We start from the raw sequence: 26,564 nt of genomic DNA, 5'->3' as shown, positions 1-26,564 counted from the left end.
TCCAATTTAAGTTGTTCGTAATTGTAATACCTAGGTATTTAGTTGAATTTACGGCTTTTTGATTAGACTGATTTATCGTGTAACCGAAGTTTAAGATGTTCCTTTTACCACTCATGTAGATGACCTCACACTTTTCGTTATTTAGGGTCAAATGCCACTTTTCGTACCATTCAGATATCTTTTCTAAATCGTTTTGCAGTTTGTTTTGGTCCTTTGATGACTTTATTAGTCGATTAACGACAGCGTCATCTGTAAACAACAGAAGACGGCTGCCGAGATTGTCTCCCAAATCGTTAATATAGACAAGGAACAGCAATACTTCCACTTACTGTCTCAGGCCTCTCCTATACTCATTCCTGTGAGAGTCTCTCGACTAACTCTCGGTTTTTGCCGACCCAGACGGTGTTAGGTTTCGGGACCCGTTTTTCTGCTCTCACTAGGTTTGCTAGGACGACTAAAGGTGGCAGCCCCACCACACACCTATCCTGATTACAGGTCGCTATCCGTGACAAGGGAAATAAATCATTTACTCTCCACAACCAAGCAAATGAAAATCAGAATACTCCAAGACTGCCTTTTCTAAACCAAACTGCATATTTCAGTGTGCTTCCATTTCTGACAAAGAAATTAGAGGCCTTAGAACTCCATCTCCTACTAGGAAAAAATGAAAAAGGAACATCCTAAATCAATGATTGCACATAAATAAAGTTTTATTCACATCAACGCCAACATCATGAACCCTATAAAGCCCAATGCAGGATGAAATATTCCTCTAAAAGTTTCGTAAGTTGCCTTCACCTACGTTGCCCTTCCATTTTTTCTAGTGTCATCCACCCATTTCCCATTTGACGTCGACCTGTATTTGCGTATCTCTTGGAGTTCAAGAAACTGCCCAGTCTGACGAAACAAATGAAGGCCCAGAAGAAGACGAGGAAACAAAATGAAGATTCACGAGATGAGAGAGTATGTAATGTAATTTCACTTATTACAGAATTAAGTGAAGTTTACAAAGAACTTGCAAGTATGAGCCCGCCTATTAGGATGACGTTACACCGCATCTGTTCTGGATGCAGGCACTGATTTGCTTGGGAGGGCCGTTGCACCCTCCCCAGAGACAAACTCTCCCACAAATGTTTCTGGCCCACAACTGTACTGGATGCTGCTAGACACCATGGATACTGACGCTAGGATGGTGGTGAAGCCTGAGCTGGTCCCACTCGTATTACATCAGGGTCAGATCTGGGAATCTTGCTGACCACAGGAGTACCTCATTATGTAGACAGTTGATATAGAAAGGTTTCATATGTGGAAAATCACGGTCCTATTGAGAAATGTCACCTGAACAGTGTAGCATCAGATGTAACACATTGGGTGTAGGGTGACCATGATGCACCATTACGCCATCAAGGTTCCCTCAATCCCTGCTAGCCATGACTGGAGGTCATACCCAATGGCTTCTCACACCATGGCGCCAGGAGTAAAATCTCTATGTCTCTTCAAAACATTGGAACAATAGGAACTGTCGTCAGCCTACTGCCATATTCCCCAACAGTGGTCCAGTGGTCATCCGTGGCAGTGCAAAAAAGTGATTCACAGTTGGACACAATGGGATGCCATTCATCAGCTTTCCATACTTCATAGTCACAGAACCATTCCAAACATAGTATTTTCTGATATCTTGGGTTTTCGGGTGTTCTGCCGGATATCAGCGTCGTACTTGCACGATATTTCGGTCACGTAGCTCGTGGCCTTCATCAGGTGCGACCTGAGACTGCTCCTCGAGTGGACCTGGTCCAGTATTTATGCCTATGGCCTTCCCTCTCCACCAACGGCTGCAGGCGCTTCCTCTGTGGTCCGCGCCCATTCCCTGCGACCTGCTGGAGCGTTGCTGCTCCGTTTTCCGTCCGCTGCGGTTCTAGGCGTTCCCTCTGCTCTCTAACAGGTCGTGGTGAGCGGGTGCGGACCGCAGGGGGAACGCTTGGTACCCCAGACCGTAGATGAAACCCCCAGGAGCGGGTTTGGTGGGCGCGGACCGCAGAGGGAACACCTAGAACCGCAGCGGACGGAAAACGGAGCAGCAACGCTCCAGCAGGTCGCAGGGAATGGGCGCGGACCACAGAGGAAGCGCCTGCAGCCGTTGGTGGAGAGGGAAGGCCATAGGCATAAATACTGGACCAGGTCCACTCGAGGAGCAGTCTCAGGTCGCACCTGATGAAGGCCACGAGCTACGTGACCGAAATATCGTGCAAGTACGACGCTGATATCCGGCAGAACACCCGATGAACCAAGATGTCATTAGATCGCCGGGAAAGCCTGAAGAGTTACATAGTATTTTCTGTTGCTGTGTTAATGAGAGCCTACACGTCGGAAGGTTATTCGCTAGTCTGGCTGCTGCTGAGCTCCAACCCATGATCAGGGTTCAGACAGAACGTTACAGTGTGTTCATTACTTGTCTTCAGCTGGCAGTCGCAGATGTGGAGGACTTATGACGTATGTGGTGCACAGTACAACCATCCTCGATTGTATCGGTCAGACATGGTCGACCAGAACCTTCACGACGTGTATCCCCGACCTCACGTTCTCAAGCAGTCCAACATCGGACCACTGTCCTATCAAAATGTTCCAAAAATCTGGATATCGCAGAATTTCACCAGGAGACCCACAATGATGCCCGTTTCACACTCTGTCAGGTCCTTCACCGTGATCACCCAATATCCGAAGCTGTTCTTTCCCCTTATAAGTCCTACCAGACGTGATAACACTGAGGAACACTAATGGACCTTGGTGGCCAGCTGGAGGGTGTGGCCGAGCGGTTCTAGGCGCTTCAGTCTTGAACCGCGCGACCGGTACGGTCGCAAGGTTCGAATCCTGCCTCGGGCATGGACGTGTGTGATGTCCTTAGGTTTGTTAGGTTTAAGTACTTCTAAGTTCTAGGGGACTGATGACTTCAGATGTTAAGTCCCATAGTGCTCAGAGCCATTTGAGCCTGGTGGCCATCTACCAGTACAGAGAATCGCAACTCTAATCGTTTACGTACCCATCGATGGTGTATACGTGTACCAAGTTACTTTGAAATTGTACCATGTCTTCTGGGTGTCTCATTTTTTTTTTTTTTTTTTTTTTTTGGTCAGGCACCATCTCACTCAGAAGCATTTCATCTTCATTACAGTCATATATATGTCTGGCAAGCCAATCTTGATCCTCGATCATTTGGTATGTTTTCTTTTCTGTTTTAGTCATTGTCAAAATTTGTCCCTCGTCATGTTTCCTCTTGTTTCTTACATTTACACAACACTATCCCTTAAGCATTCCATGATGTCGAAACTGATTTCGACAAGACAGACGTCGTCTTCTGACCAAAGGCGGTGGCGTCACTTTCTCATCGTGTTGTCGACACAGTGAATGTTTGTTGTATATCGATGGTAGGATGAACAGCAGACTGCACATTTAGCCAATGATGATACCCTCGTATGGCGAGTACTAGAGTCGCCATTAGCTTCTGATGACTGTTCAGGAGGATAATTCAAGACCCACATTTTTCCCAGACCGTGCCGTAGTACTTAGGGATTACCTTTCCTGGGATGTGCGACCTTACATGGTTCTGACGGTCGCTGCATCTCAGTGGGATTGATTTGAATGACTTCCATCTATCATATTTGATTGACATCACTCAAGTATGGCGGCGATCTAGAGTAGCATGAAGTACATAAGAAAAACGATTACTGATTACAATTTATTTTTGATGACCAGTTATTGATTTTTGATGACCCGTTACGGTAAATAGGAATATAAAAAAAGGGAGGAAGGTTTATCTGTTTAGCAAGAGTAATAGAAGGCAGATTTCAGACTACCTAATAGATCAAATCGAAAAACACTGACAATGTTGAGTGTTTATGGAAAAAGTTCAAGGCAATCGTAAAATGCGTTTTAGACAGGTACGTGCCGAGTAAAACTGTGAGGGACGGGAAAAACCCACTGTGGTACAACAGCAAAGTTAGGAAACTACTGCGAAAGCAAAGAGAGCTTCACTCTAAGTTTAAACGCAGCCAAAACCTCTCAGACAAACAGAAGCTAAACGATGTCAAAGTTAGCGTAAGGAGGGCTATGCGTGAAGCGTTCAGTGAATTCGAAAGTAAAATTCTATGTACCGACTTGACAGAAAATCCTAGGAAGTTCTGGTCTTACGTTAAATCAGTAAGTCGCTCGAAACAGCATATCCAGACACTCCGGGATGATGATGGCATTGAAACAGAGGATGACACGCGCAAAGCTGAAATACTAAACACCTTTTTCCAAAGCTGTTTCACAGAGGAAGACCGCACTGCAGTTCCTTCTCTAAATCCTCGCACAAACGAAAAAATGGCTGACATCGAAATAAGTGTCCAAGGAATAGAAAAGCAACTGGAATCACTGAACAGAGGAAAGTCCACTGGACCTGACGGGATACCAATTCGATTCTACACAGAGTACGCGAAAGAACTTGACCCCCTTCTAACAGCCGTGTACCGCAAGTCTCTAGAGGAACGGAAGGTTCCAAATGATTGGAAAAGAGCACAGGTAGTTCCAGTCTTCAAGAAGGGTCGTCGAGCAGATGCGCAAAACTATAGACCTATATCTCTGACGTCGATCTGTTGTAGAATTTTAGAACATGTTTTTTGCTCGCGTATCATGTCGTTTTTGGAAACCCAGAATCTACTCTGTAGGAATCAACATGGATTCCGGAAACAGCGATCGTGTGAGACCCAACTCGCTTTAATTGTTCATGAGACCCAGAAAATATTAGATACAGGCTCCCAGGTAGATGCTATTTTTCTTGACTTCCGGAAGGCGTTCGATACAGTTCCGCACTGTCGCCTGATAAACAAAGTAGGAGCCTACGGAATATCAGACCAGCTGTGTGGCTGGATTGAAGAGTTTTTAGGAAACAGAACACAGCATGTTGTTATCAATGGAGAGACGTCTACAGACGTTAAGGTAACCTCTGGCGTGCCACAGGGGAGTGTTATGGGACCATTGCTTTTCACAATATATATAAATGACCTAGTAGATAGTGTCGGAAATTCTACGCAGCTTTTCGCGGATGATGCTGTAGTATACAGAGAAGTTGCAGCATTAGAGAATTGTAGCGAAATGCAGGAATATCTGCAGCGGATAGGCACTTGGTGCAGGGAGTACCAACTGACCCTTAACATAGATAAATGTAATGTATTGCGAATACATAGAAAGAAGGATCCTTTATTGTATGATTATATGATAGCAGATACACTGGTAGCAGTTACTTCTGTAAAATATCTGGGAGTATGCGTGCGGAACGATTTGAAGTGGAATGATCACATAAAATTAATTATTGGTAAGGCGGGTACCAGGTTGAGATTCATTGGGAGAGTCCTTAGAAAATGTAGTCCATCAACAAAGGAGGTGGCTTACAAAACACTCGTTCGACCTATACTTGAGTATTGCTCATCAGTGTGGGAGCCGTACCAGGTCGGGTTGACGAAGGAGATAGAGAAGATACAAAGAGGAGCGGCGCGTTTCGTCACAGGGTTATTTGGTAAGCGGGATAGCGTTACGGAGATGTTTAATAAACTCAAGTGGCAGACTCTGCAAGAGAGGCGCTCTGCATCGCGGTGTAACTTGCTCGCCAGGTTTCGAGAGGGTGCTTTTCTGGATGAGGTATCGAATATATTGCTTCCCCCTACTTATACCTCCCGAGGAGATCACGATTGTAAAATTAGAGAGATTCGATCGCGCACGGAGGCTTTCAGACAGTCGTTCTTCCCGCGAACCATACGAGACTGGAACAGAAAAGGGAGGTAATGACAGTGGCACGTAACGTGCCCTCCGCCACACACCGTTGGGTCGCTTGCGGAGTATAAATGTAGATGTAGATGTAAATCTAAGCTGCCATCATTGGATCTTCTGCAGAAACATATCAATCCATCTTCTTGAGCTTCCTTTCATCTATTGTGTGATTATGAACTTGTACAGTCGGTGCACTATGCATGATATTTTATGTTCATCTTGGTTTACTGTTGACATGCCGATGTGTCATTTTCTTCACGCTCCTGGAGTGACGTGTTGCGACTTGACTCGGAATATTGAACGTATGATGGAGAGATATTGAGGTGTATTTGCATCAGATCCGGTGATGACAATTTATATTAGCCGAAACCGATATCAAAAATAAATTATAAATAGCGATCTTGGCTGTTGAAGTTTTTCCTTCTATTTTTCATACGTGGCTGTGCTCCCAGTGGGGCTGTGTGATTCCTATGTTGAAAAAAGTCATATGTATCTACGAGTATTATTTGCTCTACCAAATATCTTTCTCTTAACAGGTATCCATTAATTATGCATGTGCGACAGCCTTTCCTCTAGTAACCTCATGTGTCCTTACCATGGTAATTACTTTTCTGGTCTGGCACCGCAAAAGATGTTTTCAATTCACATTTCTACCTTAATTTTCATCAGCCTAATTTTGTGCGGTAACGTCCCTGTGGAGCATTTCTCCAAAAAACCATTTCCTTGGCTGTTTATTCCTGAATGCAGTTGCTGAGAACTCATAATTGTGATCCATAGAAGGCAGTATTCTGCACAAATGGCCACTATATGTTTCTTTCTTTTTTTCTGTCGTTTTCCACATTGAGTTACATCTTGCTATGGATTTTCATAGGCAAACTTTATGGGGCACATATTTTTGACTTGTACCCACTGCAATCAAAGTGACCCCCAGATATCTGAACTTTTGTACACTTATTACGTGTAGTCTTCCTGTGTTGCCGAGTCTTCGTTCAGAGCCCCAACCACATTTATTTTTTGGTTTTATGTCCAGATCACACCTTTTAAATTCCTGAGCAAACAATAAACTGTGTATTCATATCTTTCTCTCGGTATAGGTGTCCACCTATAGAGTCAGTTAATGTAAAAGTCATGTGGGTGTGGTACGTGGCATATTTAACTGACACTGGATAACTATGGTCTTTTGAACACGGTTACACTGGCATTCTCAGCGTCGCAGCATCAGAAAACGTTCATGTTAAGATTGTTTTAACGTTCCGCGAATACATACGCATATTTTGAATAATATCGGTGGAAGACGTCTATTCTAAGGACTTTATCTTCGGACAAGGGAAACCCAGGGTGTGACTTAATTAGACTCACACTATCTGTACATACAACATTTTCTTAACATTATAATAAATACAACGTAATTCCTAACTTTTTAGTTACGAATGAGCATGTTCACACCGTTTGTCGTGACTTACCTCCTCGACCCAGATGAGTGGCATCAAAGCATAGGGCACGTTGGCCAGTAGGTCTATTTTGTTGATCTTGTGGAGGAACATGTTGAACTGCAGCCTCTTACGGGCCTCCATGGGTGACCCTGTCGTCTGCAACACAAGAGAGCAAAGAGCTGACATAAGTAATGACATAAGTACACATTCAATTGTGACCAGACTATTAACCATTAATTTGCTAGTGTATTACAATTTTGAGTAAAAATTATTTTAATGTTTTTTTGTGTTGTTGGGGCTTTCACAATCGAAAGAAGCATTCATGCAAATGTATTTTTATTCATTCTTAAAAATATATGCTGTCTTTAACAAGCAATCAAGTCCTTCCAGTACCGAAAATGCTTCTTTATTTTTACGTAAATGAATGAAAACTTAGCTCTTTATGTTCTATAAAAGTCTACGAGGGAAAAATTGTAGAGGCTGACCGAAATGAGTACAGAAAGCTGCTTCGGAAGGATGTAGATTCGGAGAAAGAGAGGCTTATACAGGACAGAGTAGCGTGGGAAATTGCATCGAACCAGCCTTCGAACTGAAGATCACAGCAGCGGCAGCAGCAGCAGCAGCAGCAGCAACAACAACAACAACAACAAAAATCATGAAAGATTGTTATTAGGAAATTTCGTTAGTTAATGTTAAAGGTGTAAAATTCTATTTTTTTCTTTTTTTAGCCAATGATTCGACATATTAAAACAGATATTAAAAACTACCGCAGACAAACCACATCATTGTCTAAGCAAATATTATTGTTACTATTACCTTTTTTTCAGCAATGACAATTTTTGGGTGTTGGAATATTTGTCGGGTTACTCTAAGTGAAGGGTTACGGACACAATTAAAATCTTCGCTCTTCGTGTCTTTTTTGTTTTAATTATGCCCAACATTTACTGATGTAACCGCTTATCATCTGTAGTGAAATATTATCTTTGGTCGAGAACACATTGTATGAACTAAGCCCACGAAACCAAATGAGAAAACACTATAGCATTTGGTTTTACAGTCTTTGTAGAAACAGGCTGTGGAAGTAACTACATCCTCACAACTGACAAGGGGGTGAAAATGCCTCGATTCACGCAGCGAGTATCTTACACATGACGATATCTTAATATAAATTAAGTAAAACATCAATCGCGTTTTATAAGCAAAGGATAATGAAAATGAGATTCCAGATTAAGATTCCACTGATCAACTGTTATCGTTCGATGTTCGTAACAACGGTATTCTTCATTTCCATTTTCAATTTTGCAACATAAAGGTAATTTTTACGTTGCTGGCACTGCCTTTTACCGTCAATTCTGTTTGATAAACATATTTTGTATGGGTAAGTGAGTTATGCAAAAATTAACAACATGTTAACTAATAATTGAGCAAAGATTCATTCACTATGACGTATAGGTAGCTTCACGTTCGAACAACAGACATTAGGCGGAATAAAAGCTGTCTGATGTGAAGATTGGCAGTGCGTGTCAATGACAGTCAGAGAAACGGAGGGTGCGTACAGAACCGACGCGTGCCTTCGAGTGACACAGGTTTTATGTTAGCGGCACTGACTTCGGCTATATTCAAGTTCTGACAGAGTATCCGCAAACATCGTCTGCCTTGTTCTGTAGCGATAAACAAACCAACGCACAATTAATTATTATCTGACATGGCTCTTTAAACAGCACATACAAGTATTTATTACATTTAACCTTATAACTAAGGGTGAACTGTTTGTCTGTCGTCCATGCATTTTTGAAATTATGGTGGAATACATTGATTTCTTTCGTATATCGATGCTATTGCCTATTTTTACCGACTCATTAAAACACAAACACACGAATTTTATAATTATTACTGTCGAGAATGAGATTTTCACTCTGCAGCGGAGTGTGCGCTGATATGAAACTTCCTGGCAGATTAAAACTGCGTGCCCGACCGAGACTCGAACTCGAGACCTTTGCCTTTCGCGCGCAAGTGCTCTACCATCTGAGCTACCGAAACACGACTCACGCCCGGTACTCACAGCTTTACTTCTGCCAGTATCTTGTCTCCTACCTTCCAAACTTTACAGAAGCTCTCCTGCGAACCATGCAGAACTAGCACTCCTGACAGAAAGGATATAGCGGAGACATGGCTTAGCCACAGCCTGGGGGATGTTTCCAGAATGAGATTTTCACTCTGCAGCGGAGTGTGCGCTGATATGAAACTTCCTGGCAGATTAAAACTGTGTGCCCGACCGAGACTCGAACTCGGGACCTTTGCCTTTCGCGGGCAAGTGCTCTACCATCTGAGCTACCGGAGCACGACTCACGCCCGGTACTCACAGCTTTACTGTCGAACTCGGCAATGCTTCGCAGTTGCTGAATATGTTTGGGAATTTCAAATACGTCCTAATTTCCTTCTCTCCCTCTCTGTATCTATCTCCATATCCTTTCTCTTTGGCCATCTCATCATCACCCACCACTCTGTCCATCACCTTTCGCACAAGCTCTCTGCCCATCTCCTCCTTGCCGCTCTCTTCCTCCATTTTCTCCCCCTCTCCTCCCCTTGTCTGTCGAGATACTCCTCCCCCTCTTTCTAATTTGGAGCTTTGTTTATTGTTATTGCAAATTCAGATTCCATTGTAGTGTTCTCATAATAAGATACAAGTTATAAATATGACATTTCTGATTTCTGTGAAAGCTGACTGCGAAATCAAAACAGCTCACTGTATTTAAAAATATTTATAATGAGAAAGAGTATGCATGGGAGACACAATATTTCAAGTGGTTTAGATGCTCTGGTATCATAGTCAAAACTGATTGCGAGAAAAGAAACAAAATCGCACATCGGCAGACCAGCGTATAATATTATTTCTCGTAGTCACTTTTGTTGTTTAAAAAAATATATGTAACCTATGTCCACGACGCCCAGCGTTGCCAACCATACGATAAATTATCGCGATATATGATAATTGCAACATGAACACGATATATGTACTCTATACTCCATTCAGTATAAGCGATTTCCTATTTTACTCTCGTTCACTCCCCGCAACAGTCCAACGACTCTAAACACTGTATATTCGCTTCCGGGGAATACCCTTACCGCGTAACAAGTATTGTTTCACAACAACATGGGATATTAGGGCTAGGCCATCGTCATCAGTTGCTGGTGAAATTGGGACTTGAATGCACGGGTAGTTGTCTTTGTGCTCTTAAAAGAATATTAATTTTTTGTTCTTAAGGGAAATTAAAGTGTGGTGTTCTTTAAATAAATACTGTAGTAGTGTATTCAAATATAAATAACGGAAAGTGACAACAGTGATGTAGATTCTCCGCGGACCCCACAGAAGAAATTGAGGTTGCGTGGTGAGTTGAAACTAAAACGTTTGAAACAAAAGTTCAGAAAGGAATGGTTGACCGATTTTTCTTTCAAGGATTGGCTACAACCTGTTAGTGATGATGCATATAAAGCTCGGTGTAAAGTTTGTAGATGTGAACTCAGTGCTGAGTTGACTAATGAAAAATCACGGTAAACGGAAAAAACACTTATGTTGTGGGCTGGCAAGACAGCCAATCCACAATGACGGGTAGTCGAAAGGCACGCGTTTAAGCTCACGCAGGCTGGCGTGAGGTCTGGAACAGTTAAAGGATTTGAGTCTAGCAAATAAAGTACGTAGCTGTTGGAATACTTAACTTTAATCCATAATTGGTGAACATCGGTCTGACGGTACATGCATCACAAGATAAATAGCAATTGATAATGGCGCCTTGCTAGGTCGTAGCAAATGACGTAGCTGAAGGCTATGCTAACTATCGTCTCGGCAAATGAGAGAGTAATTTGTCAGTGAACCATTGCTAGCAAAGTCGGCTGTACAACTGGGGCGAGTGCTAGGAAGTCTCTCTAGACCTGCCGTGTGGCGGCGCTCGGTCTGCAATCACTGACAGTGGCGACACGCGGGTCCGACATATACCAACGGACCGCGGCCGATTTAAAGGCTACCACATAGCAAGTGTGGTGTCTGGCGGTGACACCACAACTTAAGTGCCGTAAAATGTGTCGGGCCTCTACAAAAGAAACTTGACTTTTCATCACTATCAAAATCGACTGGTACATTTGATAAGCAGGGCAAGAGGACTGAAATATTGCTATGTGGATTTTTGGCAGAACATAACATCTCTATTAATACAGCCAATCACTTAACACATGTAATTGAAAGTGCCTTTCCCGATTCTAAAATAGTTGAGAACTTGCAGTTGGGTAGAACAAAAGCGACGGGGGTGATAAAGAATGTCATAGGTAAATGTCATTTGGATGAACTGAATGAAGTTTTACGGAGACAAAAGTTCAGATTCATAATTGATTAATCTACCGACATTTCCGCTACGAAAAATTCGTGTATTTGTGTGCGATATTTTGATGAAGATAGCTCCAAAATACATACTAAATTTTGGCAGCTGTTGCAGCTGTTTGACGAGAAAAATGCAGATGCCGCTCATGAAGGTGCCACTGCTAATCGTTTGTACGATCTCGTACGTAAAGCCTTGTCAGTACATAATATTCCTCCTGAAAATTTAGTAGGATTTGCTTCGGCAACACAATGATGGGGGAAGATAATTCTGTTGCTAGTCGAATAATTAGAGATTTTCCTGGTATTTTTATACAGAAATGTATATGTCATTCATTGCACCTGTGTGCAAGTGAGGCTTGCAAACAATTACCAAGACTATGTGAAGACACAGCAAGGGATACATATTCATTTTTTAAGCATAGTTCAAAAAGAATAGCCCAGTTTGTGGAATTCCAACAGTTTCGTAATATCGAACCTCACAAGATACTGCACCTGTTTCAAACAAGATGGTTATCTTTGTTAACTGTTGTTTCACGTACTCTAGAACAATGGAATGCATTGCAATTATTTTTCACTTGCAAGTGGGAAGAAGAAAGATTGTATGAAGCTGAACAGTTAGCAAAGGCATTCAGGAACAACTTTGTACGTGTATTTTTTATGTTTCTCGAGTGAATTCTACCGACATTTGTGTGTCTGAATCAAGATTTTCAAAGCGAGAAATTAGTAATTTGCTCTTTGCATGATAGAATGTGCAAAACGTACAAAGAAATCCTTCTCTGCTATATGTCTCCTGATTATATCAATAAAACTGATTTGACAGACATAGATCCAGCAAACCCAGTCCAACTTGTGCCTTATACGCAAATGTATTTAGGTGTAGGTGTGATGGATTTCATGAGCCAATCTGAAAACATCTCACAAAAATCTAAAGTGACTGATTTCTACTACAGAGTGCAACAGTTTCTTATAGTATCTTGTTGTGAGATAAAAAAGCGGCATGATTTCAACAATTCTTTTCTAAAAATGTTGAGTTGGTTAACACCAGAAATCGCATTGTCAAAAAGTGCTGCAAGGCCGTCAATGCTTGTTCCACTTATAAAGTCGGTTCAGAGGATTTCTCCAAAAGACAAAAGGCTTATGCAAATGATTGATGATCAGTGGAGAGCATTGCCACATGCAGAATTTCCCGAAAATCTACGGTCTAAAGAGGTGGACGACTTTTGGGTGTTCATAAAGAACGCTAGGGACCTTCATGGTAACCAAGAGTTCATCCAAATAGGAATCTTTGTGCTATATATATATTAGTTTTACCACATTCTAGTGCTGATTGTGAGCGGGTCTTTTCAAAAATGAATCTAGTGAAGACACCATTGAGAAATAAGTTACATTCGGGTACAGTCAGCGCAGTAATGCTCACTTTCCAGCGTGTGAAGAATTGTGTACAGTTCGAACCAACCAGTGCAATGATTGCATCAATGAACACGTCGAACATTTATGCTAAGAAGAAGGAATCCCATCGGGATAGTGACGCCGATTTCGCCGATGTGGAGTTCGACAACGATGCTTATTAGGGTGAGTTTAATTATATTATTATTTTTAATTATATTACGTACACAGTGCTACTTTTCGATAGAGGTTAGCGAATTTTCCTTGCATAAAATCTGTGATGCTTTGGACACTTCCGAGTTTATCTCGTTCTGAACGTATTTTTAGTACTTAGCATCGCTATTAGAGACGTTTTGGTTCGTAATTAGGAGGTTTTGTGGATAAAAATTTTAAAAGATGAGAAGACTTTGCCATTCGCGATTGAAAACAAATATTGTGTACTTCATATTATCAGCATTATTGTTTTTGTTTTTTTAAGATTATCAATATCCGATAATTTTAGATAGAAAACGATAATTTTAAATACAAAATGCCATAATTTTATCTTCTGGGGTTGGCAACGCTGATGGAGCCGTTAATGAAATTGGTCAAGTAACTCTCGACATTTATGGATACAACTTTTTCCCTTTGTATTTGAAACAAATCTGCCAAGTACTTTGTGACATTTTCAGTAATACCGCTTCTTCTTTCTATATTATATGTTTATTTATAGATTAAAAGATGTCCCTCTAGCAGGTATATAAATACACGTGTGCATGCGAATGCAACGTTGTGCGAAAATTGAAAAGCAATCGGTGAAGAGCTTTATGAGATTTAAGATTCTCATAGACGAATATTTACATTTTTAAAATTCATTTACCATTTCACTGACTTATACTACCACCAAAGTCCTTACCGGAACTGATGTCCTGCGAAAGCAAACTGGTACCACTCGGTGGTCAAGAGCGGTACTGCTCTGCATTGAGATTAGCGTATTGTTGTTGTTGTGGTCTTCAGTCGCTTTCCTTGCCATTGCCAGTCTACATTTTATATCCTCTCTACTTCGACCATCATCAGTTATTTTGCTCCCCAAATAGCAAAACTCCTTTACTTCTTTAAGTGTCTCATTTCCTAATCTAATTCCCTCAGCATCACCCGACTTAATTAGACTACATTCCATTAACCTTGTTTTGCTTTTGTTGATGTTCATCTTATATCCTCCTTTCAAGACACTGTCCATTCCATTCAACTGCTCTTCCAAGTCCTTTGCTGTCTCTGACAGAATTACAATGCCATCGGCGAACCTCAAAGTTTTTATTTCTTCTCCATGAATTTTAATACCTACTCCGAATTTTTCTTTTGTTTCCTTTACTGCTTGCTCAATATACAGATTGAACAACATCGGGGAGAGGCTACAACCCTGTCTTACTCCCTTCCCAACCACTGCCTCCCTTTCATGTCCCTCGACTCTTATAACTGCCATCTGGTTTCTGTACAAATTGTAAATAGCCTTTCGCTCCCTGTATTTTACCCCTGCCACCTTTAGAATTTTAAAGAGAGTATTCCACTCAAACAACCAGAAACCTCGACACCCATCTAAAGACGACAGTTCGTGCGAGCACGGGCTCAGAAGAAAAAGTCAGCTAAACCATCAGTGGTAGATACCAGTCCGACTTATTCCACGCTCTCGACAACGTCAGCGATTCTAACTAAAGTGCACCGAATTCTGGGTAGCAGTTTTTAAAGAAGTGAGCTTGTTCTTGATCTCTTCAAATTGTTGTTTCGTAACTGGCGTACAAGAAGTTATTTATGTATACTGAACATTTCTACAACTTTCAACCTTAAACTGATTTAATTGAGCAGTACATTATAAGACTTTTACTTCAATTTTTTGTTTTTTTACAGAGAAGTAATACATACTTTTAATTTTTATACTGTAGTCTCTCCTGTCTTGTTCCACGAATAAGTTACTTGGTTTTGTACGTTAAAGCTATAGGTTTTGCTTATATCCTTTTTCTAAACCGCCTTTCTAGACATGGCGTTGATAAACCGACATATTTGATCGGCACTGACAAATGGCCGAGCATGTCGGATTATCAAGGTCCTACAATACTTCTCTGAGCTGAAGAGGTTGGTGCAGATCAAGAGGTAATGGCGGGATATAGCAGAACAGTCAGGAAACTGATGTTAAAAAATACGTAAATAAAAGTTTGCGTAAAGGCCGTAAGTAATTGACACGGGTGCGGTGTAGTGAATGTCAGTTTCTTCTTAATTGCAACCGATAACTGACCTGATTTCTTCTCTCATTGAGATTCTGCCACTTTCTAACTATAAACTTAGCTAGATTCCACACTTTCATTTGTTACCTTTCACTGCCTGTCTCCTGTGTTTAGTTTAATAAGCACCACTTTCCATTGTCAGTTGCTTGCGTACAGCGATTGTAAACCCACTACTTACTGCTCTGAAACAAAATCAGGTGAAGAACAAACGAAGTGGCCGTAACAGAAGCATTAATGCTCTCTCCACAGCGAAAGGATTTTGTCGCGGAAGTCCTAAGTTACACCTCCGTAATTTAGATTCAAACTACTAGAATTTCTTGTGAGCAAACATGTCACGCAATAAAGGTGTAATAGCACTGTGCACAACAGTGAATGTTCTATACGGTCTGTAGCGTAGTATCAGTCAGCAAGTAATATATTTCCAGGGAGAGTCAAGACCCGCTGTTGTCTGACATTAATTTTCATTTTTTCCACGTTCACTACAGATCTGTTTCGACTAAATTGCCATTATCGAGTGACGTACACACCGATGAACCAAAACATTATGACCACCTGCTTAACAGTTTGTATGTGCGTCTATGGAATGTAAGACGTATCACGGAAGCGAAAGTCGCATTAGGTGTCGACGCAAAGGTCATGGTTCAAATGAATCTAAGCGCTAGGGGACTTAACATCTGAGGTCAACAGTCCCCTAGACTTAGAACAACTTAAACCTAACTAACCTAAGCACATCACACACATCCATGCCCGAGGCAGGATTCGAACCTGTGACCGTAGCAGCAGCGCGGTTCCGAGCTGGTGCGCCTAGAACCGCTCAGCCACAAAGGGCCGCTGATATGCGTACGCTGTGCTGGCGCCCGATAGCGACCATAGAATTTACATCAGGTGAATTCGATCGCCAAGACATCAACGTGAGTTAACTATAACGCTCCTCAAATCACAGTAGCACGGTCCTGGTCCTGAGACGCGGACAATTACAATGCTGAAAAGTGACATCGCCGTCGGGGAGGACACCGAGCGTGAAAGGATGCAGATGGTCGGAGCCTTCAGCGTGTCTTCGGTTACTACCATAGGTCCCATACAAGCACAAGAGAATGTCTCCCATAGCACAATACAGCCCGTGGCGCGCTGCATGTTTCCAGTCGCCGTTCACCTTGATGACGGCGTTTGTGGAGACGACCATCGACATAGCGTTGCAAAAATGTAGTTCACCAAGAAGAGCCGACACGTTTCGACTGATCGACGGTAGAATACCGATGGTACCGTGCTCACTGCAGCCACAACTGATGATGTCGTTGGGCCAACATGGGAGCACGTAGCGGTGTTCTACTGCGGAGCTCCATGTTCAACAATGTACGATGAATGCTGTGCTCCGAAACACTTGTGCGTGCACCAGTACTGTGCTCTTTCGGCAGAGGCGCCACAGATCACCGTCTGTTCTTTACAGAGAAAAGACGCCTCCGAACCCGATGTTCTGCGAAAATTCGTGCACGTCCAACCACTTAACTCCTAGTTGTAGTTTCACAGTCCTACCTCTCTCCGCAGACGCTCGCTCACGACAGTAGCACGTGAATATTCGACCGGCTTCGCCGTGTTCGAGATACTCGTTCACAGGCTTTCGGTAACAATAATTTTCTCTTTGTCACAGTGGCTTATCTCTACGGATTTCCTCATTTGCAGCCCATATCTTCGCTAGGGTGATCCCCCGTCCGTGTATCCTCCGCTTACATACTTTTGTTACCGTGTCACCTGCCCGCAACGCTACCAGGCGCTATCTTTTGACTGCCGTATATTTGTTGAATTAAGGTAGTAATTAATTTCACGCGTCAGATTACAGTCATAAGAAATTAACTGCTACCTTAATTCAGCAAATATACACTACTGGCCATTAAAATTTCTACACCAAGAAGACATGCAGATGATAAATGGGTATTCATTGGACAAATATATTATACTAGAACTGACATATGATTACATTTTCACGCAATTTGGGTGCATAGTGTAATGGATCTGGGAGATGTTATTTTTTTACCGTATTTGTCGATACCAAATTGTAAATGTTTTCTTATATTTTTGTCAGAATTTATTATAATTTGTCTCATTATATGTTAATTTACTTCTGTTTTTGAGAGTAAAAGCATATTGATTACTATTAGAAAATGTATCGAAGAATAGCAAAGAGACTGATTACAAGTGGAAACTTGTGAATTGTATAAAATATCTTTGACGTTGGAGTCGTCTTTGACTATAGTCAGTCGGCAACTAACTCTTGGTGTGTGTTGACGGAAGAACAATGTGAAGGTCGCAGTCATCAATAATTTTGAATTATGTTACTATTATTTTTGTATTAACTAAAAAGAAGAAACTACATTTGAAGAAACTGTATTTGAAACACCAAAATGAGAGAAACGCGTTGAACCACGTCATTTCTGCAGCTGACATAGATGCATTGTGGAATCATACTTAGACAACTGAAGCCAAGACTAATATCGCCTTGCAAACGTCTAACGGAAAAGGTACTGTCACGAAATATGGCACATTTAAGTAAATAAAAAATAGTGACCATATTTTCAACTTGTGTCTTAGCCGGGAAGCCATATTTCAATAGATCCTGAGAAATCAGTACCCAAAACAGCGACCTCTGGCCGTAATAACGGCCTTCATACGCCTGGGCATTGAGTCAAACAGAGCTTGGATGCCGCGTACAGGAACAGCTGCCTATGCAGCTTCAACATGATAGCACAGTTCACCAAGAGTAGTGACTGGCGTACTGTGACGAGCCAGTTCCCCGGTCGCCATTGACCAGACGTTTTCAATTGGCGAGAGATCTGGAGAATGTGCTGGCCAGGGCAGCAGTCGAACATTTTCTGTATACAGAAAGGCCCGTACAGGACCTGCAACATGCGGTAGTGCATTATCCTGCTGAAATGTAGGGTTTCGCAGGGATAGAGCCACGGGTCGTAACACATCTGAAATGTAACGTCCACCGTTCAAAGTGCCGTCAATGCGAAGTGACCAAGACGTGTAACCAATGGCACCCCATACCATCAAGCCGGGTGATACGCCAGTATGGCGATGACGCTCTTCCAATGTGCGTTCACCACGATACAGCCAAACACGGAAGCGACCATCATGATGCTGTAAACAGAACCTGGATTCATCCGAAAAAATGACGTTTTGCCATTCGTGCACCCAGGTTCGTCGTTGAGTACACCATGGCAGGCGCTCCTGTCTGTGATGCAGCGTCAAGGGTAACCCCGCAGCCATGGTATCCGGACTGATGCTGCAAACGTCGTCGAACTGTTCGTGCAGATGGTTGTTGTCTTGCAAACGTCCCCATCAGCGATCGAGACGTGGCTGCACGATCCGTTACAGCCATGCGGATAAGATGCCTGTCATCTCGACTGCTAGTGATACGAGACCCTTGGGATCCAGCACGGCTTTCTGTATTAACCTCCTGAACCCACCGATTCCATATTCTGATAACAGTCATTGGATCTCGACCAACGCGAGCAGCAATGTCGCGATACGATCAACCGCAATCGCGTTGGGCTACAATCCCGACCTTTATCAAAGTCGGAAACATGATGGTACGCATTTCTCCTCCTTACACGAGGCATCACAACAACGTTTCACCAAGCAACGCCGGTCAACTGCTGTTTTTGTATGAGAAATCGGTTGGAAAGTTTCCTCATGTCAGTACGTTGTAGGTGTCGGCACCGGCGCCAACCTTGTGTGAATGCTCTGAAAAGCTAATCATTTGCATATCACAGCATCTTCTTCCTGTCGGTTAAATTTCGCGTCTGTAGCACGTCATCGTCCTGGTGTAGCAATTTTAATGGCCAGTAGTGTAGAACGAAAGTCAGAAGACAGTTGCCAACTATCTTGTAGCCATATCAATCCGTCTAGATAATATATAATTCACTCGATAATGACAATTTAGCCAAAGTAGATCTGTAGTGAAATTGAAAGAAATAATCAATACAAAAGAGCCGTGAGTCCGGATATTCGTTATAAATATGTCTCCTGAATACACAGGGAGTTTAAGAAAGGGTCACACGTTACTACATGTGGTAAAGTGGTCAAAACTGTAAGAAAAATTCCTGTAATGGGAAGCCCTAAAATCAATAGGTGTTGAGGTATGGAGCAATCTGTCCTGTTGTTCCAGTCTGTCTGTTACGTAGAAACGAGCTATAAGCAGTGATACATGTGGTTACCACACATCCTGAGACATATTTTCAGTATTATTTCGCAACGAAGCAAGCACTCCTTCAAATACACCTCAGAACAACCTCGACCATCCATCGCTCCTGAAACATTGTCTTGTGGTACTGCAGCACAATCCTATAAAATGGGGTGGTATTCCGTTATTTATAAACCACGGACGTTATCTTTCCAATTGGTTAACGTGCTCAAATATCGCTGACAATGCATCGCACAGAAGTCAGTGAATGCACAATGGACATTAATGGATGCTTACGTACGTGTCACCTGTCGTATCTACACGTATCAGGGGGTCCCATTTCACTCCAACAGCATATGGCCCACACCATTACAGAGGTTCCACCAGCTTGTATAGTCCCTGCTGACATACAGGGTCCATGGATTCATGAGGTTGTCTCCGTACCGGTACGTGTCTATCCGCTCGATGCAATTTGAAAAGAGACTCGTTAGACTGGGCAACATATTTCTAGTCATCAACAGTCCAATGTCCGTGCGCCGACTACACTCCTGGAAATTGAAATAAGAACACCGTGAATTCATTGTCCCAGGAAGGGGAAACTTTATTGACACATTCCTGGGGTCAGATACATCACATGATCACACTGACAGAACCACAGGCACATAGACACAGGCAACAGAGCATGCACAATGTCGGCACTAGTACAGTGTATATCCACCTTTCGCAGCAATGCAGGCTGCTATTCTCCCATGGAGACGATCGTAGAGATGCTGGATGTAGTCCTGTGGAACGGCTTGCCATGCCATTTCCACCTGGCGCCTCAGTTGGACCAGCGTTCGTGCTGGACGTGCAGACCGCGTGAGACGACGCTTCATCCAGTCCCAAACATGCTCAATGGGGGACAGATCCGGAGATCTTGCTGGCCAGGGTAGTTGACTTACACCTTCTAGAGCACGTTGGGTGGCACGGGATACATGCGGACGTGCATTGTCCTGTTGGAACAGCAAGTTCCCTTGCCGGTCTAGGAATGGTAGAACGATGGGTTCGATGACGGTTTGGATGTACCGTGCACTATTCACTGTCCCCTGAACGATCACCAGTGGTGTACGGCCAGTGTAGGAGATCGCTCCCCACACCATGATGCCGGGTGTTGGCCCTGTGTGCCTCGGTCGTATGCAGTCCTGATTGTGGCGCTCACCTGCACGGCGCCAAACACGCATACGACCATCATTGGCACCAAGGCAGAAGCGACTCTCATCGCTGAAGACGACACGTCTCCATTCGTCGCTCCATTCACACCTGTCGCGACACCACTGGAGGCGGGCTGCACGATGTTGGGGCGTGAGCGGAAGACGGCCTAACGGTGTGCGGGACCGTAGCCCAGCTTCATGGAGACGCTTGCGAATGGTCCTCACCGATACCCCAGGAGCAACAGTGTCCCTAATTTGCTGGGAAGTGGCGGTGCGGTCCCCTACGGCACTGCGTAGGATCCTATGGTCTTGGCGTGCATCCGTGCGTCGCTGCGGTCCGGTCCCAGGTCGACGGGCACGTGCACCTTCCGCCGACCACTGGCGACAACATCGATGTACTGTGGAGACCTCACGCCCCACGTGTTGAGCAATTCGGCGGTACGTCCACCCGGCCTCCCGCATGCCCACTATACGCCCTCGCTCAAAGTCCGTCAACTGCACATACGGTTCACGTCCACGCTGTCGCGGCATGCTACCAGTGTTAAAGACTGCGATGGAGCTCCGTATGCCACGGCAAAGTGGCTGACACTGACGGCGGCGGTGCACAAATGCTGCGCAGCTAGCGCCATTCGACGGCCAACACCGCGGTTCCTGGTGTGTCCGCTGTGCCGTGCGTGTGATCATTGCTTGTACAGCCCTGTCGCAGTGTCCGGAGCAAGTATGGTGGGTCTCACACACCGGTGTCAATGTGTTCTTTTTTCCATTTCCAGGAGTGTATAACACCACGTTCAAACTCACTTACACCTTGATAATCTGCCATTGTCGCAGCAGTAATAGATCTAAGAACTGCGTCAGACACTTGTCTTATATAGGCGTTGCGGACTGCAGTGCCGTATTCTGACTGTTTACATATCTCTGAATACCCATGCCTATAGCAGTTTCTTTGGCGCTTCGGTGTACATGTTGTCCATCGTAATGCTATGTGAAGTATTGATACTGGTGACTGGAACCTATGATTTACGATTTACGATATGAAAGTTTTGAGAGTTTGCTGCTGTGGTAGTCCTTAACTCAGTTGCATGACGTATGTACTTCTCAAATTTCAGGACGAACGCATTCTTTCAATCACTACTTTTGAAAGTTATGATAAAGCGATATTCTCGGCGTCAATGTAAACAAATAATTATCAAATAAAAAGGTTTTATGTCCCTAATACTAAACGACCAAAACTGTCACCCAGACTCAGTTACAGGCTGTCCCTCTTACGCCTTCTATTGCCAACTAAAAATTGATGTCAGTATTTCATACAATCATTGACCGAGTTGAAATATTTTAAATGTTGTCATAATCTACTCATTTAGAAGTATAGCGTCTCCTTGGAAATTTCAGGTAATAAACTAGATATTACACTTTGAAACTGTATTTATGTTTTGAGACAGCAAAGTTCATGGCTCGCGAATATCATGCACTGTAGTCCTTCAGTATTTCAGAATGAGGTCAATTACCGACATCCAACAAATGTGTTAATAGTTTCAACAATTTTTGAAACTTCCTTCGCTGACAACCCGCTCCTTCCGCCACAAAATAATGACAGGATGAAAGGTTATAGCTTACTGCATTTTGAGTGTTCATGCAGTAGATCTTTAGCATAATGCATGAGATTTTGGCTTTGACTTTTTCATTGATCTGTGCGTGAACAATGCGAACAAAATAATAAAACCAACAAAATTAGACTTTTGTTTCTTCAACCATAAGGGTTTTACATAATTAATGTCACATATTTAACACATTTACGCAAATGTGAAGCAATCACATGTTTGAAGCTGTTTATACACCCATCAAAAACTGTTTTTCTTCACCTCGGTTCCGAGAGTTCCGGAAACAGTACAGAAAATTGGAATATAGATCACTATAAACATCATTTCCGCCCTTTTTATTGCTCATGAAAACCACGCATTGGATGTTGTACCACCATACAGTGAGACCTTCAGAGGTGGTTGTCCAGATTTCTGTAGACACCGTTACCTCTAATACCCAGTAGCAAGTCCTCTTGCACTGATGCATGCCTGTGTTCGACGGGGCATACTATCCACCAATTCATGAAGGCACTGTTGGTCCAGATTGTCCCACTCCTCAACGGCGATTTGGCGTAGATCTCTGACAGTGGGTGGTGGGTCACGCCGTCCATAAACAGCCCTTCTCAATCTATCGCAGGTATGGTCGATAGGGTTCATGTCTGGAAAACATGCTGGCCACTCTAGTCGAGCGATGTCGTTATCCTGAAGGAAGTAATTCACAAGATGTGCACGAAGGGGGCGTGAATTGTCATCCATGAAGACGAATGCCTCGCCAAGAAGCTTCCGATGTGGTTGCACTATCGGTCGGAGGATGGCATTCACGTACTGTACAGCCGTTACGGCGCCTTCCATGACCACCAGCGGCGTACGTCGGCCCCACATAATGCGAGCCCAAAACAGCAGTGAACTCGTTGGACACTGTGTCTAAGGCGTTCACCCTGACCGGTTTGCCTCCAGACACGTCTCCGACGATTGTCCGGCTGAAGGCATATGGGACACTCATAGGTGACGAGAACGTGGCGGCAATCCTGAGCGGTCCATTCGGCACGTTGTTGGGCCCATCTGTACCGCTCTGCATGGTGTTGTGGTTGTAAAGATGGACTTCGCCGTGGACGTTGGGAGTGAAGTTGCTCATCATGCAGCCTACTGCACACAGTTTGAGTTGTAACACGGCGTCCTGTGGTTTGTTGAAAAAGTTGGACCCCAGGTCTTTATTCAAAAGACAAAATATATGACGAACATCTGTGATGGACCTGAATGGATGATCAACAATCTGGGAAATATCGGACGAGTTAAGAATTCCAGGTATTTCGGTGAAGTCATCCAGGAGAATGGATTAGAAGAAGAAGCAATTACTGTAAGGATAAGGAAGTTAGGCCAAGAATACCAACTGACGAAGAATACCTATAACAAAATATCTATGAGTACAAAATGTCTATGAGTATAGGGGCCAAGTTCCGACATTATAATACAGTCGTAAAACCTGTAAGAGGTCAATGATTAAGGAATTTGTTGCTAGTGCACTCGAGCACATGTAATTTCGATGGATTGCTCACGCGCTGCCTGTGATATGTAAGCTATAAGAGAATCTCAGACCAGAGAACAGTGTTGTCAGCAGTAGGAACTGTGTAGCAGTAAAAGTAGTGATAGTAGCTAGCAGTCGTGTGTGTGGAGTTGGCTGGGCCGGTCGTGGGGAGCGATGGCGGAGCCTGAGCATTGTAGTATAAGATAAAAGCACCCTCGTGCATATGTACTATTGTTAGATCAGGTCCCATGTAAAATGTTTTAAAAAATCTTTTAATAATAATCTTTCTCATAAAAAAAACTTATGAGAATTATTCATCTCAATTTAAAGAATTTACTAATTTCTCCAATCCATGGTTATCCTGATTATTGTAAAGAAAAATCAGTTCTTTCTTTTTATACATGACAAATCTTTCGGCCAGCATTGCACAGGGCTGTGCCAGAAAAGTTTAGTTTCATATAGGAGCAGATATATATGCGTTATCCGGCGACTTAATTGAGGTAAGAATTTTCAATTTATTCAGTATGATCTTTCAGGGCCATGACGCAGCACTGCTGACGTTAAAATTTACCAGTTTAGATTCACAGTCAGTCAATTATTGAAAGGTTGTATATGAGTCAGGTTTTTTTATTAGGAGGTTAGTCACATTGTATTATTGGTAGGTTACGGAATTTATTTATTGGGAGGTTACTCTTAATGTGAATGTTATACTTATTATTTTATCTGTGGGGAGGTTACACTTGTCGACAACCGGCCAGGATCGTATTTTTGTGAATTTCTGAGAAGAAGTCAGTTACATATCTGCTCTTATTTACTTAATGTTAAATGTAGTTTGCATCTGGCGCAACGCATTTACTAACTTGTCACTCTTTCTTTCACAGGTCATCGGCAATTTATTGCTCTTTGTTGTTATTGTATTTGCTCCATTTTTGCTTTGTCTTTGTTTCATTTTGTGCTTAACGTTGATTTGTGAAAATGCCGCGAAAAACTGCTAACAGCACATGGAGATGCGCAATGAGTGAAAAAGCCGACTCGAATAATTTGACCGATAATACTAGCGACACCAAGTGTCACAGTGATAATCCTCTAATTACAGATAATCAGTGCGTGCCGATCACTAGTAATGATTTTATTCCAAATGATGAACAAACAATTACAGTTATGTCCACACTTAATTTAACGACAATTGATGACGCGGAACGTTCCGATACAATGAACGCTGCCCAGTTTGACACACCTGATATGCAAAATTTACACGGTGAACAGACGAATTCTTCTAACGAAGGTGAACAATGTACTCAAAATATGTCAGATTTATTTGATTCCGATGTAGTGACCAACAGTGCACATCCAATTCCTTTTTTAAGAATCAGAGAATGACCAAATGGTTGTACAAAACGTGACAAATGCAGATACACCATCACACAGCACAGAGAATAGAGTAACTAATTTTGGCATGGATGAAGTTGCGGCATTATTGCTACGACTTAATGAATCGTACAAACAACTTAATGAATCGTGCAAACAACTTAATGACTCGTGCAAACAACTCAATGAAAATACGACAACCATTTCAAACAACTTACTGCATCGTGCAAACAATTTAATGAAAGTTACAAACAGTCGAATGAAAAACACGACAACCTTAATGAGAAGAAGAAACAACTTACTAAACAGATTACAGCCGTTACCGTGCTACGTTATGATACTAAAGAACAATTATATGAGGAAATTAAGGCTTGTGCTAGGAACTGTAGTGAAGAAATTAGATCTGTTGCTCAAGAATTAAGTAATACACATGTAGCTACAACGAAATTATTTAGAGATGAAAGTAGTGCAGTCGCTAAACAATGTTCTGAAAACGCAACACAGTTACGCGACGAGTTTAAATTAATGTCAGCAGAACTTTCACGCACTCTGGATGCGAAAGTTGATAAGAAATTTGAACAACAGAACAGCCAAATTGACGAACGTTTTAAAGCGACAGAAATGAAATATGTTTCAGCCTTTAACACGTCACAGCATACGCCACATTCCGAACATTTGTCAGTGTAACTTAGGTAATTTACAGAGAGTACGTGACTTAGATTCCGAACAGACACAGAGACAAACGGATTATCATACAATCCTGAACCAGTTCAGACATTCAGAGACGATAATTGTGATTATAAGCACTTTCTATCCGTGAGAAAATTAAAGGTATTTAATAATGACAGAATACAGATTCACCCTTTGGACTAGTTACAACAATTTGCCTTTGAATTTTCACCGGCATTGCCTGTAATGCAGAAACTAAAATTTATTTGCAACGCGTAACAGACCTCAGGGTATTCATTACACTTCGATGAATATGTGCCGTAGCGTGCACAGGGCCCCAAGCCGCAATAGTGCTATTTCATCTTTAGTTTTCTGCACTGCTGCCTTCTCTTTTACTATCCTTTATAACTATCAAAACAGGTCTTCAACTATCGATCTATCTAGCATTAAGAATGAGTAAAGAAAATCTGATATGGCAAGTTTTACCTGAAAGTAACAGTTTCATTAGACACTCCCGAATTGACAAGAACTACCAACATTATTTTAATAACAGACAAAAGTTTAATCATCAGTATCGTCAAAATTATCAGCAACAGCAAACACATTTTGGCAACAATAGAGGCTTTTTCCCACAACAGCAACAAAACCAGCCGGTTAGCATACCTAACCAATAATATAATGTGCAAGGTCAACCAAGCTTTAATGTTTCGCCGCCTACACGTATAGCGTCAGCTCCACCAGATAGTAACGCACAGCAACAAGGAAGTCAGTATGTACAGAAAACACATCATTTCAATTCCT

At 42.6% G+C, this 26,564-nt stretch overlaps 1 protein-coding gene across 3 annotated transcripts in view; it reads right to left on the bottom strand.

The window, feature by feature from the left end:
• Positions 1–26,564, bottom strand: part of LOC126425091 (sensory neuron membrane protein 1-like) — a 454,807-nt gene that overhangs the window by 216,185 nt on the left and 212,058 nt on the right. For all 3 annotated transcript variants that reach the window (XM_050088008.1, XM_050088007.1, XM_050088009.1), the window contains one exon: positions 7,266–7,391. In XM_050088008.1, the coding sequence (XP_049943965.1) occupies positions 7,266–7,391 (126 nt within the window). The remainder of the gene's footprint in view (positions 1–7,265; positions 7,392–26,564) is intronic.

Source organism: Schistocerca serialis, chromosome 10 (assembly GCF_023864345.2).
Source record: "Schistocerca serialis cubense isolate TAMUIC-IGC-003099 chromosome 10, iqSchSeri2.2, whole genome shotgun sequence".
In the NCBI taxonomy this organism is placed as follows: Eukaryota; Metazoa; Arthropoda; class Insecta; order Orthoptera; family Acrididae; genus Schistocerca; species Schistocerca serialis.
The sequence above is the reverse complement of the archived record's forward strand: the minus strand, read 5'-3'. Positions and strand labels throughout refer to the sequence as shown.